Below are 17,123 nucleotides of genomic sequence, written 5' to 3' on the forward strand. Positions count from 1 at the left end.
TTGAGAGGAAAAAAACGGGCATCACTTCTGTACGATAGGCCTAGTTATGACAAAAATTTGAGCAGCATTTTCGTGTAACAGACTTCTGAAAAAATTTGCAGCACTTCGTAACAGACTTCTAAAAAAATTGAGCACTTTCGTGTAACAGGTCTATATGACAAAAATTTGGGTACCACTTCCATGTAACAGACTTCTGTATAAATGGGCAGCACTTCCATGTAATTCTGCCTTAATGTAAAATATTAGCGCGAAGGTGTCATACAAATAAGAGGACTCTAGTTAGGCCTTAATATAAATCCGCCTCTTTGCTACGTTAATAATCTACCCTTTTGGCCTTAATATGAATCCGCCTCTTTGCGTTAATATAAATCTCTAATTTACAAAAAAAATCGTAGATCTGTCTTGGCCACCAGTATTTTACAACTGCTAAGTTGGGAAAGTCTTTCTAAATTCTTACTTCTGAAGAAAATCTGGGGGTTTTTGTTTATTGGGTATATAAATTTTTAAATATTGTTTTTCACTTTTTATTTTAAATTTCTCTTACTTTTTTGTGTGAACCCTGTTTTTCTTATTTTAAAATTTTGAAGACAAATAATAATTTTGGAAGCTAAAAAAATTAATTTAGGAAGGAAAACAATAATGATTTATTTCGTTTTTTCCTCATTTTATATCTATTACAAATAAATATAAATTGATTAATAATATAATTAATTTTAAAACATATGACATAAACAATTTTTATAATTACTCTTTTTTTATTTCTTTAAATATTAATAATAATATAATAAAATAATGATTGCGCAAGATAAGCAAAAAACAATATTTATCACCAAAAATGAAGGCTTTAACAAAATAAAACTACCCAATAACATTACAGATTTTCGAATTTAATAATTTAAATATGATTTATGCCAAATTTTGTTCACTATATATATTATTGGAGTTTTTGATTTTGTATTTATGATTTTTAAATTAAAAATTTATTTAAGCTCAAAGATAAGAGTGTTTGGGTTATTTTTGAGAGCGATATTGTGTTATCATCACACTTATTTATATACTACTCACCTAATTAAAAAAATGACTATCTTAATTTAAAAAAAAACCTTTAGGACATTTTAGTATGCAATAAATATTTTGCATATATTTAAAAAAAAATTATTTTCATCCAGCCATCAGAATTATTGTAAGATTAAAAAGTGATGTGATTTATTAAAAACGACCACATAACGAAATCGATAGGGATAATGGTATTTCTAGCATTATTTTTGATTTATTTTTTTTTAAAACCCATTTGCTATTTATTAGATTGAATAATAAAAAACATTAACTTCTTTTTTTTATAGATGCTACGATAATGCAGTCGATACTAACGATATCGTCCAGTGTCATTATAGGCAGACACTTTTAATATTAACCAATATAGATGGTCGATACTTGAAATTGATAAAATCCTCATAAATTATAAATTTTTTTTAGCCTACATTAGGCAATGAATTGATAAAAAAATTACAAGTTAGTAAATAAATAGGACCTAAAAAGGGCAAGGGTTGTTTAATTATTTTTTATATTACTTTTTGCTTATGATTTATCTTAATCTTATAAATTTCATAATTTAATTATAAATAAAAAATGATAGAAGTATATAAATTATCTTCTATTTTTTTCTTTCAAAAAACACTAGATATAATAAAATGATTTTTTAGTATTGGATTTGGTATCTGCCAAAAAAATGGTATCATTTATATTGATAATCGCTTTTTTCCAATTTATTTATTCTTCCGGTCTCTATCGAGTGACTCGGAAGACATCGAAAGACGAATGCTCACTAATTACCTATTGATGTACCAATTCATAAATAAAGATCGCCGCTGAGTTCAAGATATCTATTCGAAGATCTTTTTAAATGTAATTAATAATTATTTAATGATAATTTTTAAAAACGTCATGTTGACTACCTTAACATATCCCCCCTTTTAAGACTTCATTTTACCTCTAAGAAATTAGGTCTCTTTTTGTTATACCTTAATATCTTATATATTTTAAAAGGTTATCATTTGAATATTATATTTGTAATACAATATTATAACTCTAATTTAATATTATATTATCGAGATTAATCAAATTGCATACTATTAGAAGTTAAATTTGATAATTATATAAAAGTATATATATATTACAAAAGAAATACAAATAAAATTCATTATTGTTTTTAAACGTAATCGATACAATACTTTTCTATCCAGCTTGACCATCTAATTCCAGCTCTCTGTATATTCTTTTTGTTTGTGTTCCCTAGTGTTTTCTTCTCTTAGTTTCTATAACTGGTTTATATGTCTCCACTCGAACCAAATTTCTTAGTGGTAAAATGAAGTCTTAAAAAGGGGATATGTTGAGGTGATCAACCTGGCGTTAATTTATATTATTATTAAAGTCTAAAGTTATTAAATAATTATATTACACTTAATTAAATTGATACAAATTGAGTTGTTAATACTCTTTAAGGTTTTTGTATTGATTGATTTTATACAGTTGATATTATTATTTATACGCCTTAATGTAAATTTATATATGGTCAATTCCATGACAAATTAATATGACTGCCAACCCGACTCCCACTAATTTTTCTAAAATTTTTCTAAAGTTTATATATATTATAACTAAGAAAAAATTTTTTTTAGCCTCCAACTCCAAGGAGCGGCTGAGATACTACCTCTAAATCGTTGGGGAAATAAGTCATTTTTGGTAAAATGCTCTCCCTTTAGTTTTTAATATAATTGAGCCAGAAGCGGCATTTAAATTTCTTTATTTAGCCTAATGGTAGGCCTTAAAGTTATAAAATGTTAAACATTGTAAAAAATAGAAAACCAGAAATCATAAAATCAATCAAATCGGCATTTCTCTCTATTTTTTATATATATAGATATAGAACTAATTAATAAATGTGCGCTCAGGTTTAGGAGATAGGGCACTTTAATCATTAGTCAATTTTAAAAATTAGCATTTTATTTGATAAATCATTTTATGTATTTAAATAAAATATTAAATAAGGTGGGGGGGGGGGGGCTATTGTTAATTTATGTAAATATTTACTTCGTACCTAAAACTCGCACAATTTGGATAAACATATACGTTGTGAAGTACTAAGAAATGTACTTCGTTGGATGATTAACCAGAATAAATCATTAATGATAAAATTTGCATTATCTGACGTGAAAAATTAAGAAATATGTTTTGAATATTTTTTCATAAGATAATTATAATATTAACGATTAATGTTAAATCATTAAGCAATTTAAAAAAAATTGAAACAACACATTCTCGAAATGAAAAATTCAGATATTTACGGTTTTAACAAATTCTTGGACCCTCAAGAAGAATTTTCTAAGACTGAATTCATGGCAAGGATAGCAAAAAATTGGTCAAGAAAATGGGTGTTTTATCTAGTTCAAATATTATAAAGGCTAGAAGTGTTTTTCGAGACTATAGATATTATTGGACACTTTCATAATTCCGATTAAAAAGGTCGTATGATACTTGATAAAATCCGTTTTATATAAAAAGGTTAAAAGAGGGAACCAATTGAAAAAATACTCATTTTATGCAATCATAAGGAATTATATTCTAATTTTGAAGAAACTCATATTGATATAAAAATGAGCTTTAATAAATTTGAAGTTTTAAGATCATTTTTTTAAAAACTAAAATGATTGATTTTCTTAAGATTATTTAATTTATCAAAAATGTTTTTTTTTTCTGATGGTGTAGTACTCAATATATGAATAAATTTCATAATATATGCCATCATATACTTGATTTTGGAATCAAAGCGGAACGATATTTTCTAGTAACAGCCATGGCAAACTTTACCATAAGGTTAGCAGATAGAGCAACCTTCAGCATCCATATGAGAATAAAATATGAAATACCTTAGATTCATTTTATTTTTATAAAGCACATATTTCTAGAATTAATTAATTATTCATATGTAAAAGATGATGAATTTGAAGAAATATCTTGTTCAAAAGACATTCCCGTAATACAAATGCTTTTATGTTAGGAAAAATTAAAATTAAATTATTTTCATATTGTGAAAATTATTGAATTAACAATATATAAAAATTAAATTTTGTCTTCAAGAAATTATAAGAAAAAATTGATTCTTATTTTCTAGTTATATGAGGAGAGAAATTCAATTCATCAAATAAATTAATCACCCCCCCCCCCCTCCCCATTCCAAATACTTTCCCAGATCATAAATCACTATCCTTTTAAATAATAAACATAAAATTTTTGATAGCTTTTGACTTATATTACAATTATTGCTTAATATCAAATATTTATTAAAAATATTTACAAGAGACTAATGATTAAAATGTCATATCTAAACTTGAACGCAGTGCAACTTGAAAATTTGCTTATTTATTCATCAATTTTATACGTAAAAAAAATTGAGAAAAAAAATTCCGATTTGATTTTATGCCATTACCAGTTTTCTATTTCTGGTTTTTGACATTTAAAATATTATAACATTATATAACAATAAAACTTTAGTCTATATAAAGAAATTTAAATGACTCTTCAAGCTCCAAAGATTTTTAATATTAAATAGAGTGCATTTTGCCTAAAATGACCCATTTTTTCGACATTTATAGGTCCATGTCTCAGCCACTGTTTAGAGTTGGGGGCTAAAATTATATTTTTTTAGTTATAATATATACAGACTATAAATGTTTATCGATAAAAAAACGAGTCATTATAGATGGCCATGTGCTAAAAAAATCTAAATTATTAGTTTTTTAAAAAATAAAATTAATATAAAACGTTTTATAATAAAAATATGTATATAGTTTGCCCTTGAAAAGGGGATGGGTGAACTTTTTTCTTGCATTTATGTCAGTTATAAAGAAACAAACCTTCCTTTTTTCTTCCAAGTTTACAAAAGAGTTTCCGCAAAATTAAAATATTTAATCTAGTGAATTTTCTTAATATTCGCATTTATATATCAATCCCTTTTTAGTTAGAAATGGATAAAAGGAAATATGCTTGCTCTAATCCATTGAAGTTAAATATCCATTGCCCAGAATTGAAAAGATTTTGGCTAAAAAGGTAAATATTTTTCAAAAGTTGATTTTTCTTCCACTATCTACAGCTACCTTTAAAGGTGGAAATTCGCATATTGTTAACGATAACGACTTCTAAAGGATTATTTGCATTTTGTTGGTTACCGTTTGGATTAAGTGTGTCAGCATCTATTTTCCATCATACCATGGCATCTGTTTTCCAGGGGCTAAAAGGTGTATTTTATTATATAGATGATATATAACTGGGATGACACCAGAGCAACATAATCAACGTCTCGAAGAAGTATTTAAGAGAATTCGTGATAAGGGCTTGAGAGCTAGCAAAGAAAAAATTGTTCTTGCTGTAACTGAAATAGTGTATTTGGGTCATCAAATTAATGGAATTGAAGTGAAACCTCTTGATAAAAATTTAAAAAATATCTCTGATATGAATCAGCCATATAGTACAGCTGAAGTACAGTCTTTTTTGGGTATGGTAAATTTTCATTATCGTTTTGTAGAGAATTTTGCAAGGAATCTTTCTTATATAATTTATTAAAGAAAGTGGTTCATTTTGAGTGGAAAATTGCACAACAAAATGCTTTTGAGATTTTGAAGAAAAAATTGATGAAGAACCGATTTTAGTGTGTTTTAATAATGTATTAGAAATAATCTTCGCCGTAGATGCATCTAATAAAGGTGTCGGAGGAGCGTTATTACATTTAATTTATGGTTTAGAGAGATTAATTATCTTTCAAAATTATATTTCTTTCAAAATTTGCGTTGTGTATATATAAAAAAAATTTTCTTTTACCTGTAAATCCTAATGAGAATAATTTATTAGAAACCATGTCCTAGAATTCTTCCACGATTTGAACCTTGTCACATTTTTAACCCAGAATAAGAAAAATCTCATGTGTACCATTTAATTAAGCATTTATTATTCAATCCCAATTATAATTATATATTTTCAAATTAATATAAGAATTTAAAAAAAAACAATGTAAGTCAAAAAGTAAAAAGTCAATAAAATATCAAAAAGTAAAAGTATTTTTTTATAAACATTATATTTCTTTTTCTAACTAATAAAAATGATTGATAATTTTATAATCTATTATTTTATTTTGTTTCGATTTCTAACAGCTGCAACACTAACTATATTTTAATTAAATTAGAAAAGTCACAAATAATATGTTTTAATGAAACATCTTTTTTAAACTAAATTGAATTATCTTTGTGACTTACGTAGAAAGGAATTAGCAAAAATTAAGGAAACTAATGCCAAATGTAGTTACAACTTTTTTATTTTACGAAAAGTATCATTGGGGCGATATTAATGTTTCATTGCAAGATATAGACGAATCTCCCATAAAATATGGAAATCATACCAAAATTCAGAAAAAAAAAATTACAAGGGTTTAAATCAAAAAGTATTTGGTATGGAACAACCAGAGACGAATTTGAATTACGCAATAATTGGCACGCAAAAGATACATGTGTTTACCATTATGTCAGGAGTATTGAAACAAAAATTCATTCAAGTTTTCACGAAGGTAAAGTGGAAATTATCACTTATCAATATACGAGATTTAGAATGAATTATATTAATGTGCAAGTTAGTTTTCTGTATCCACATGGGCCCTCTCCATCCTTCATTTTCCACCTAATGAAGATACATTATATTCTATCCGCAGACGTTTTGAAAACTACACAAAATGAGATTAGTGCCTATATAATGATATTTTATTTCAAAATTAAGTAAATATTGTTTTTTTAATAATAGATTTTCTAGCATGTCACCATCTATTATTACTTTTTTTTATCGATAAACAATAAAATCATTAAAAAAATAATTGTTTTTCCCAACCTAATTTTTTTTAATATAAATTTATATAGATTTTCTTATATAAAATTTTTTTAGAAAATTTAAAGCTTGATATTAAAAAAATCAACCTTTACTCTTTCCGGAAATGAAAACACCTGAGATTTTTTTAAAAAAATTCTTAAGAAAGGGGTTCCCAGACTATATAATGATAGCAAATATAGGTATCTATCATTTATATATTTTGAGTAATCTTTATTTTTATTGGGTTATTAGGAAGGACGCTATTTTTAAACTTTAACCCGCCAAATATTCGGAACTAATTATTAGAGCATAAAAAATTCAATTGCATTGTCCTCACAACATATATTAACATCATGCAAAGATTCATTCGATTTGAACGAGGTCTATAAAATGGCCCTTTTTTGATCGATATGTCATGGAATGGCTTACCTCTTAAATTTAAGAAATACCCTTTAAAATTATCAAAATTATTACTGATAAATTTAATGCAAATCATTTATATATAGCATAAAATTATTAATTGAGTTTAAGATTTATTCTTCTATATAACCTTAAAAAATTCGTTCATACTCAGGCCAGGTCGAAATCGAATTTTTTTTCACCGGCCAGGCACGCCTAGGTTGAAATTTTTTAATTTTGCAACTCTCTAATTTAATAGTCTTCACCAAATCTCCACGTTCAAATAGGAAATATATGAGGAATTATGAAGAGAAAGGTAAGAACACAGCGTTCTTATTCAAAGACAGATTCAACTGAAAAAACATCAGAGTTTAACAGTCAAATAACTCTTTTAAATCTAATATTTAAGAGCGACAGAACTAAATTTTATAAAAGTCTTAAAATTTATAAATTTATGTGCTGGTAATTTTTTTTATTGAATCTTGCCTCACTTTTTAATTTTATGATAATTCCGATATGGCTAGAGGAAAATAATTGTTTTTAATTTTTTATATTAATAGAGAATTGTACTATAATTTTCTATAGGCCATTAAAAATTAAGTTCTTCATGTGTATTTTTAATTTCAAAGATCATATGTTAAGAGAAATTAAAAAGAGTCCCTTTTTGTCGAGGCAGAGTGGTATATTCAATTTAACTTATGATCTTGATTAGTATTATTTCTTATTGGACTGAAACTTATCAATATTATTTATCATTTGAAATTAAATGATATATAATTTATATGTAAATGAAGAATTTATTGGATAAAAAAATTCCATCACCTTATAGAGAAGAAATTAATGGAATATCCAGAGAAGCAGGCCTAAACAAAGGTAGAGTAATATTGAGTTATATTGAATATTAATATGGGCAAAATAATTTAGATCAAAGGCATAGCCGGGGTGGGGAATTTCTTTTAGAAAATTTACAAGCGAGAAACTATCTGGTTACGCCTATGATCTAAATTATCAATGTAATTTTATATGAATTAAATAAGCAATTTATTGAATAATTGTAATATAATATGAGGATTTTCCATCCTATGTTTATCATTCTTTAAGTTGAATATTTTGATAAATAAAGTAGTGTTAAGATTAGCATCAGTCTATTTTTATTGTTTTGCTAAATAATGGGTAGGCTTTCATTAGAGAAAATTAGCACAGAAAATTTATCATTATTATGAGATAGATATTAACCAGTGCCCTATCTTATGATTTAACTGTGATTCTCACAATCATTCCTCATTTCTCTGACATTTCCTCAAACCTCAATTTTTTTCTTTCTCACACTTAATCTCAGATTTTTTATCAAAGCAAAATATTTTTAGAAATATATATATGACAAATTCCACACCAATTACCTACACACCCAATTCAACTAGCTATCATATTTTTTATAGTATATCAGACAAATAAGGAAATTTTCTTAGCCTTTTCAAACATATATGAGCTCGAAAAAGTCGAAAATTTGGTTAAATTGATTCCATTAGTTTTTTTTATCATAAACTAAACTCCAATTGGATAAACATATAGATTGGGAAGCCAAGTTAGATTAAACTATTAATACGAATGAAAAGTTATATAGGGACTGGAGAGATAAATGAACAAAACATGATTTTTTTAAGCTTATTTTTTATACCCAATTGTTTATATTATTAATGAAATCAAATTTAAAGAATGGTTAAAATTTGAAAATATTTTCTTAACATTGGAACGTTCCAGAACAATTTTTTAAAATTCTATTCCGTCCCTCAGAAATCTAAAGCGTTTCGGAAGTCTGCTTTACACTAATTAATTTTATGAAGAGATACCTAAGTTTTTATTAAAAAAACTACCCTAATATTAATAAAATATTTATTTTTTAATTTATATAAGTACAATTCTAAGAAAAATTAAATGGACGGATGTTTTATATAAAAATTTTCAATAGCCTTTTTGTTAGTTCTTTCAATATATGTAAAGTAGTTTTTAGACTAGGCAATCAGTGAGACGATTGCGAGGACATATTAGTTTCGTTCTTTAACAGTTGGAGATATGTTTTTTTGTGTTTCTTTTGTATTAAAAAGCATGTTTTCTAATTTCTAAAAAAATTAAAGTCAGTCATTTAAATTTTAAATTCAAAAGCAGTGCTAGTATAAAGATTTTTTTTACAAATGATTAATGCAATCATCTCAATTTCTTAGGTCTATAATATTCTTAAAAATCTATGTATGACGACTCTTTCATTACAAGATATAAACCAATATGGGGCAAGGTTCATATACATTAAACTATTTGTGAAAATCGTTTTTTGAATGTGTAAAACTAATATTTTAAAAACCTTCGAGATTTATAAAAATTCGAATATTTAACGAGTTATATAATGTATATATAATATGATATTTTAATTACATTAAATAGTAAAGGGATGTAAAATCATTAAACCCATAAGATCATAAGTACGATCTCAGTACGTAAATATTTACGAATAATATCTCATCTTTTAGCTATGAATATATTTTATTTTTAAAAAAATTAGGGAGAGTAATTGCCTACAACATATTTTACGAAATTTTTACGTTTTGCACCTCCATCTTAGCAGTTGACAACTCTTCGGAACAAAATTTATATCACGTTCGTAATCTGGATTTTGGCTTATTTTTAGGGTATTTTATATTTATTTAGAAAGCTGAAGAATCACAATGTGCCTGAAAAAATTTCAGTTGTATGGTTTGTTTCACTAATGACTAATGTTTATAATTAGTCTCTTTAAATATCAATATATGTTTAAAAAACAATAATAATATATATATTTTACTATCCACTAAATATTAGCGCTCTTTTAAATTTAATTTTGAATAGGATTTTCGTAATTATTATGTGTACTCAACTCTTATATACCGACTAGATTCGTATAGGATGGTTAACCGAAAGGTCATTAACATTATCATCACTTTATCTTGAATATTTTTGCATATTGACTTATATTTACATCATCCAGACATATACATTCGCCTATCGCGATTTTTGATGAATTTTATTAACTTAGTCCTGTGGGACTGGATCATCATCTAAATTAGGAAATAAATATTAATTTATGTTTTTCATTCTTCCTGTAAATAAAACGCCGCCATATTATTCTGCCAATTTAGTAGTATCAATCATTTAAAATAATCTTATAGAAACAATGAGTATTAATTTTGTTTGAGATATATTCACTAGTTTCATTTATAATGTAAAGCAGAACTGCCCTGAGCTAAACATTTTTGTAATTGGGCTGAAATCGAACTATTTTGCAAGACTAATAGATGGTATGTAGATAATAAAAAATGTCCACTTTTTTATATCTATGTAGAGGTCGAAAATTTTAAAAATATTTTTGGCTGGGTTTGTTTGATCTATATTATAAAAAATGATATATGTTCATCCTTTATTATAATCAGAGACCTGCAGAGGTACCATTTGTACGACCCGGCCCAGATTAAAAAATTTTCGGGTTTTTACGGCGGTGCCCAGGTTTAAAATTATGCCCGGCCCGAATATTTAAATAAATTTTATTGGGCCCGGCTCGGAATTTTTTAAAATTATATTCGACCTGGTATATACAAAAAATTCATCGGCGAGTATTATCATTTAATAAGCAAGTATATAGCTAATGTTGTTAAACGGCTCGTTTTGAGCCGATTTTTAAAAACAGCTAACTCAATATTTTCGCCAGAAAAATATTGACTAAGCCTCTAAATTTCGATACTATATGTCTAGACCTTTGCTCCTTCTATGAGCAAAATTTTCAGGCTTGCATAATATTTTTCTGGATAAAAAACTGAGTTAGCCGTTTTTAAAAATCGGCTCAAAACGAGCCGTTTAACAACACATTATTTTTTATTCTAAACAGATATTTAGTTTATTACAAATTGATACTATAAAAAATTTGTGTAAATAATATTTTGAGAATATACTATGTATTTATAAAAAAAATAAAATAGATATTTTAATTGATAAAAAATATATTATATATTATATAATAATGTATTTAATTCTTTGCGTATTTATTGCATGGCAGAAAAACTATAATTTTACACCAAACATTATATTAATCATAACTATATATAAACATTATAAATGAAACCATATCTAATTGACGAATATAATAATTCATGTTGTATAAATTTTTTAAAATAATACGGCCCGGCCTGGGTATTTTTAAAAAAATTTTCAAGCCCGGCCCGGCCAGGCCTGGGTATATTTTAAAAATTTAAAATACGGCCCGGCCCTGGTACCCGGGCTTAGGGCCGGGCCTGCGCTCTCTGATTATAATACATCATATTCTAATATGATAAAAAATGCAATTTTTATGTAAAAATTACGGGCCGAGTTTGGGCATATATGAAAATTTGGGCTGGGCCAAGCCCCAAATTAAAAGATGGAGCTACGCTTGGGTTTAAAAAATTAAATTTACAGGGCACCATGACATGAAATTTGCATTAAACATTTAAATTGTGCATTTTTTACCACAGTAGCGCCATCCTCTTTTATAATGTCTTTAACGAATTATCATTGGTACATAATAATATTATTAGTCTGGATATCATCAGTATAGTTGTCTTTTTTATATATTGGTATTATAAAATAAAGTTTATTTAAAAATAATTTATTTCTATGGGCAACGTTAGATTCGATAAAAAAAATGAAAGTTATCGGATTGTTTTTGCCTTCAAAGCATTCACCTGATGTTACACATCAATTCGATGGATATGAGTAAGCTCCGATTTATTTAAAATCATAATTTTATTAATATAAAAAATTATTATATGGCCGTGGTTGCATATAATCTATTGACTCTCAAATAAATTTTATACCGTGACTTTGGTGTACTATCCAATCATGTTATAAGGTATTGATCCAAAAAAATCAAATTATTTTTTTAAATTATTGGCTGCTTTCCCCTAATTGCTAGATATTATATAAGTTTTATTTATATATACATATAATATAGGGTTTGTTATATTTTTAAACTCATTTATTAAGGCTAATAAATTTAAAATAAACTCGGGCCGAAATTTTTTTTTATCTACAACCCAGGGCTGTGATATTGGTGCCTCTGTAGGTCTCTGATAACAATATTTTTAAAAAATTCGATATTTATACACGAAAATTTTTATCGAGTTTCATTATTTTTGCGAATAATAATTTTATTATATTTTTCCCGCCGTACTTTAGACAAAAAGAATATTTTTATTCTACATATTATTATATTTCTCAATAAATAAACATTTTTAAGTAAAACCTTATAATATGAAAAAGAAAAATATTTTATATCTAAAAAATAATATACATTTTAAATCAATATCTTTTACCACAATTTCTTATATTTTTTTCCCCGCCTATCTTTAGACATCAAAATAAATAAATTTATTATTCCATCTTTTTATTTCCCAAGATCCTTTTATATGTTATTTGGGTTTTATTTCAAAAATGGTTGGTACAACTTTTTATGACAACATGCAGGTAGGTTGTTGAAAAATGACTGGGATGGTTAAATGTACCATCTGCTTATCAGTGATTAATTTTGTCTTCATGTAAGATTCAGATAGAGAATATTAAAATTCGTGGCAGTTGAGATTGTAAATCTATCGAATTAAAGAAAATCGCAACTTGGTGAAGGGGCACCAGTAAGCTATATAGCCCACTGAATGGTAATTTTATTGCTACGATGGGTGGGAGTGTAGCATGATGTTTTATGTGGTTATCAATTACTTCTATGGCGCAATTCTTTTTATCTTGTTTAGGCATCTTGTTGTACCATCTAAAACATGATTGTGCTTATTTATGTGAAGAATGACTTCTTCTTTTAAGATATGGCATCGTCCTTTGCACCGGCTAAGCTTTCTTTCGAATTATAAGATTCTACATATCGCCATATAGTTTTTGAGCAATAGTCCTCTCATTCTTGAATATGTATCGCTCTTTTTTTTACCATGTTGACTAATTACTCTAGACTAGAAGCATATCTTAGCAATAAAAAATGAGCAATAATTAATATTAAAAAAATTATGAATGGAAGGATATGGAAAATAGATTATTACTATTAATTATATCTACCTTATTTTGGAAATATATTATTTAACCTTTTAATACTACGGTTAAAAATTAACGTAAATGCTCCAGTGAAGTTTAATTTCAAATGAATATTTCTCCATTTATATTCATTATATTTATTTTATAATTTGATATAAGATAAAATTAATCATAAAGTTTATAAGTTTTGCACAACTCATTCTCGATTTAATATTACCCCACAAAACCCTTTTATAGCAAGAATGCATTTTTTAGATTATAAATTACAAATACAAATAATAAAAATTTTGTTTAAAAGATTTTTACTGTGCACACAAATTAAAGATACTAAATATATACTTCATTACATAATTTATAAAGTTAATGGAAAATTTTAGAATAAACCTTTCATCAAAAAAAAAATTAGGAGTGTAACCGATACCACTTTTTGGAGGCCGATCCGATCCGATATTCCAGTTATTAAATTTATATCGGCCGATTACCGATCCGATATCATATCTAATTTTGTATTCTGTAAAGTACCAATGGTTTTAATTTTTAATATACTTTTTATTAGTATAACATCTATAATTTTACTATATAACATATGTCATTTAAATATATTATAATGATCAGTTATAGTTTATCTTCAATTCAATTGCAATTTTAAAAGTATATAAAAATTTTTTATTGATAAATTACTTATACATACTTAGTAATAAACAAAAATATTATGAAATTTGAAACTAATTTATCGAAGATTTCTTTTTAGAAATACCAAAATTTCCAATTTACCAGAGATTAGTCTGCGGTGTTGGGGACTGTCAATATCACTAGCATCAAGAAAAACGGATTCTAAAGAGATTATTGCACACTTTTTTAAACAGAATGCCAAAAAAATAACTATATGGCAGAATGTTTTTTAACTAATTATTACTATTAAAAAAAATTAAACATAAAAATGGATTTCGATTTTATTTATAAAAATCCACATGTACATTATGTTCCCAACCCGTTAATTGTTTTGGACATTCTAAAGGTGGACATTCTCGACGCAGTGCAGTTAACGGCACCATTCTCCGTGCTCTACGCTCAGCTCAAATTCCAGCAACCCTCGAACCCTGTGGCCTCTCAACCGAGAATAATATACGGCCAGATGGGCTGACATTAATACCATGGAGTAATGGAATTCCATTAGCATGGGACTATACTCGATTTGCTCCCTCCTTTAATAACAACTCATTCATGCGAGCTGAAAACTCTAAAATTAATAAATACACTTCCCTAACCAATTGCAATCTCATACCAATTGTATCCGACACAACCGGGTTTTTTGGCAATCATGCCCTAACCTTTTTCAAATCCCTTGGTAGAAAAATACGCGCCATCACTGGTGACTCACAGGAAGGCTTCTATCTCAGACAGTGCATATCTATTGATATATGCAGATCTAACTGCATTGCCATCCACGGCTCTCTTTCTTGACCTCCTCCCACCCAACATACAATTTACTATACTAATTATTATTTTTTTATTATACAGTTTTTTATATAAACATTGACATTAAATTTGTTTGAAACATTAAAAAAAAATAATAGTTTTTTAGATATAACTTTTTTAAAAAATTATATAATATTTTATTTTTGTTAAATCGCCATTTTTTATCGGGTCGGATCAGAAATTTTTATAATATTTGCCGATAACCGATTTTTTAAAATGGGCGAAATATCGGCCCGATCCGATATAAAATATCGGAACATCCTTAATAAAATTAAATTTCTGAATTACCTCATAAGATAAATATCTGATTCCCCATCATTCTTGACAGGCTATCAGCTATTATTAAAAAAAATTAGGCCTGGTCTTGGTGTTTTTGGAAATTTTTTTTAGGTCCACCCACATTTAAGAAAAGAATTTTAACCCTGGCCTGGGTATTTTTGGAAATATTTTATGCCCAAACCGGCTATTTAAAAAATTAACCCTGGCCTTGGTTTTTAAAAAACTGGTTGTCCCGTGTACCTGGGCTTATTGTTGAGTCTGTAGGTCGATAATACATATAATGAAATTATATTCATTATTTATAAATATTAATATTTATTTCATAGACCTGCAGAGGTATCATTTGCCCATTCCGGATTCTTTTTTAACAAAATTTTTTTGCCCCCGCCTGGCCTGTGTTTTATATTTTCAGGAATGGCCTGGCCCCAATTTGACCTGTCCCGGATTTAAAAAAAAATTATTTGGCCTCTTCCGGATTTTCTTTATATATATTACATTTATTTTTAATTTTTACAGATAATATAGACGATTTAAAATATTCGGTTTTAAATATATTGCCGGTCTATATATAAAAACCGGGCTGGACAATCTTAATGAAAAATTAGAGCCGGACTTGGCAGGGCAAAAATTTTTCAGACCTCGGATATAAATTACCCTTAAATATGAAAAATTCACATTTTACAACTTTAAAAATGTTCCATTTGTATAGAGTATGAAATTAAATAAAATGGCAAGATTCAATATAAATTGTTAGGCCAACTTAAAAAAAAGATTGCTTATTTTATCACAAATTTCAAAAGTTTTATAAACACTTGGCAAGTTGAAATAAAAATGTACCTTTTGCAAAACATTAAAAATATATTTTCTTATTTTTTATTACCATTTATTAGAATTAAATTTTTCATCCTGATCAAAATTTTTTTTTATTACAATAAATAATTTTTAAACATTACATTGCTCTGAAGTTAAATATTGATGGTTATCCATTATGCAAATATTTAATATCAGAGTGACATTTCTATAATCATTATTGATAAAACCAAAATGGATTTGTTTAAACAATTAAATAATGAAACATTTAATTTGTTAATAACAATATTAATTATAACAAAAATAAAATAATTATAATTCTGATATATAGTATTAATAATTCAATCAAAAACCTAAAAGTAACATTAAAGGATAACCAATATATTATTCATTTTCATAAAATTGGTATGGTATTGATAAAATTTTCAAGACTGTTATGAATTTAATAATAAAGATCTTACATGAGCCATGAATCCATTATCTATTGGACAAATAAAATCAAGTAGGGGAATGTGCCATGAATGGCCATGTTTTTGCTTTTTGAAAAAAGGTATTAAAATTATGTTTAACCAAATAAATTTTATATCAATGTGTAGCCTAAATATTAAACTTTATTATGTAAAAGTTGTTTTTCTGGCCAGTCAATACATACTATGCATTGACTGGCCATATACTATGTGTTAACTGGCCATAATATATTATTTAAGAATTTTATTATAAATATGAAATTCTTGTAAAAGACCTATATTAATATTTCTACATTTTTAGCTATATAAAAAATTAATTATACACTAATTTAATTAGTATTAAAATCTCATTTTAGTACCACATCTATTTAATGATAATATTATAAATTAATATCTTAATTATCATTTTACTAAACATTCTTAAGCTTGTTCATCATTTTATTTCACCAAATGTTGTTTTGCAAGAGATTTTAATATGAATATGTGATGGTGCGAATTGTGGCAATGCTAAATGTCTAAGGATAATTTTTATATAAAATATCAGTAATCTAAATTAGTAATCTTTTCACTTTTCACCAAACAAAAAAAATGTGTAACGTGATTTTTCCAGGAAGAGGTACTAAAAACAGTTTATTTGAAATATTTTTTTAATAGCATTATTCAATAAATGAACTTAAGTAATACATA

The 17,123-nt window shown here is 26.3% G+C and overlaps 1 protein-coding gene across 4 annotated transcripts in view; it reads left to right on the forward strand.

Moving 5' to 3' along the window:
• LOC135922650 (acid ceramidase-like) overlaps positions 1–17,123 on the forward strand; it is a 42,173-nt gene that overhangs the window by 13,000 nt on the left and 12,050 nt on the right. For 2 of the 4 annotated variants that reach the window (XM_065457076.1, XM_065457077.1), the window contains exons 5-6: positions 8,100–8,178; positions 9,863–9,989. The exons of 1 other annotated variant lie outside the window; for it this stretch is intronic. In XM_065457076.1, coding sequence (XP_065313148.1) covers positions 8,100–8,178; positions 9,863–9,989 — 206 coding nt within the window. Of the gene's footprint in view, positions 1–6,342; positions 6,819–8,099; positions 8,179–9,862; positions 9,990–17,123 lie in introns of those variants that run through there. One more of the 4 variants, XM_065457078.1, reaches the window with a different exon arrangement.

Source organism: Gordionus sp. m RMFG-2023, chromosome 1, assembly GCF_954871325.1.
Source record: "Gordionus sp. m RMFG-2023 chromosome 1, tfGorSpeb1-WG-v2, whole genome shotgun sequence".
Taxonomy (NCBI): domain Eukaryota; kingdom Metazoa; phylum Nematomorpha; class Gordioida; order Chordodea; family Parachordodidae; genus Gordionus; species Gordionus sp. m RMFG-2023.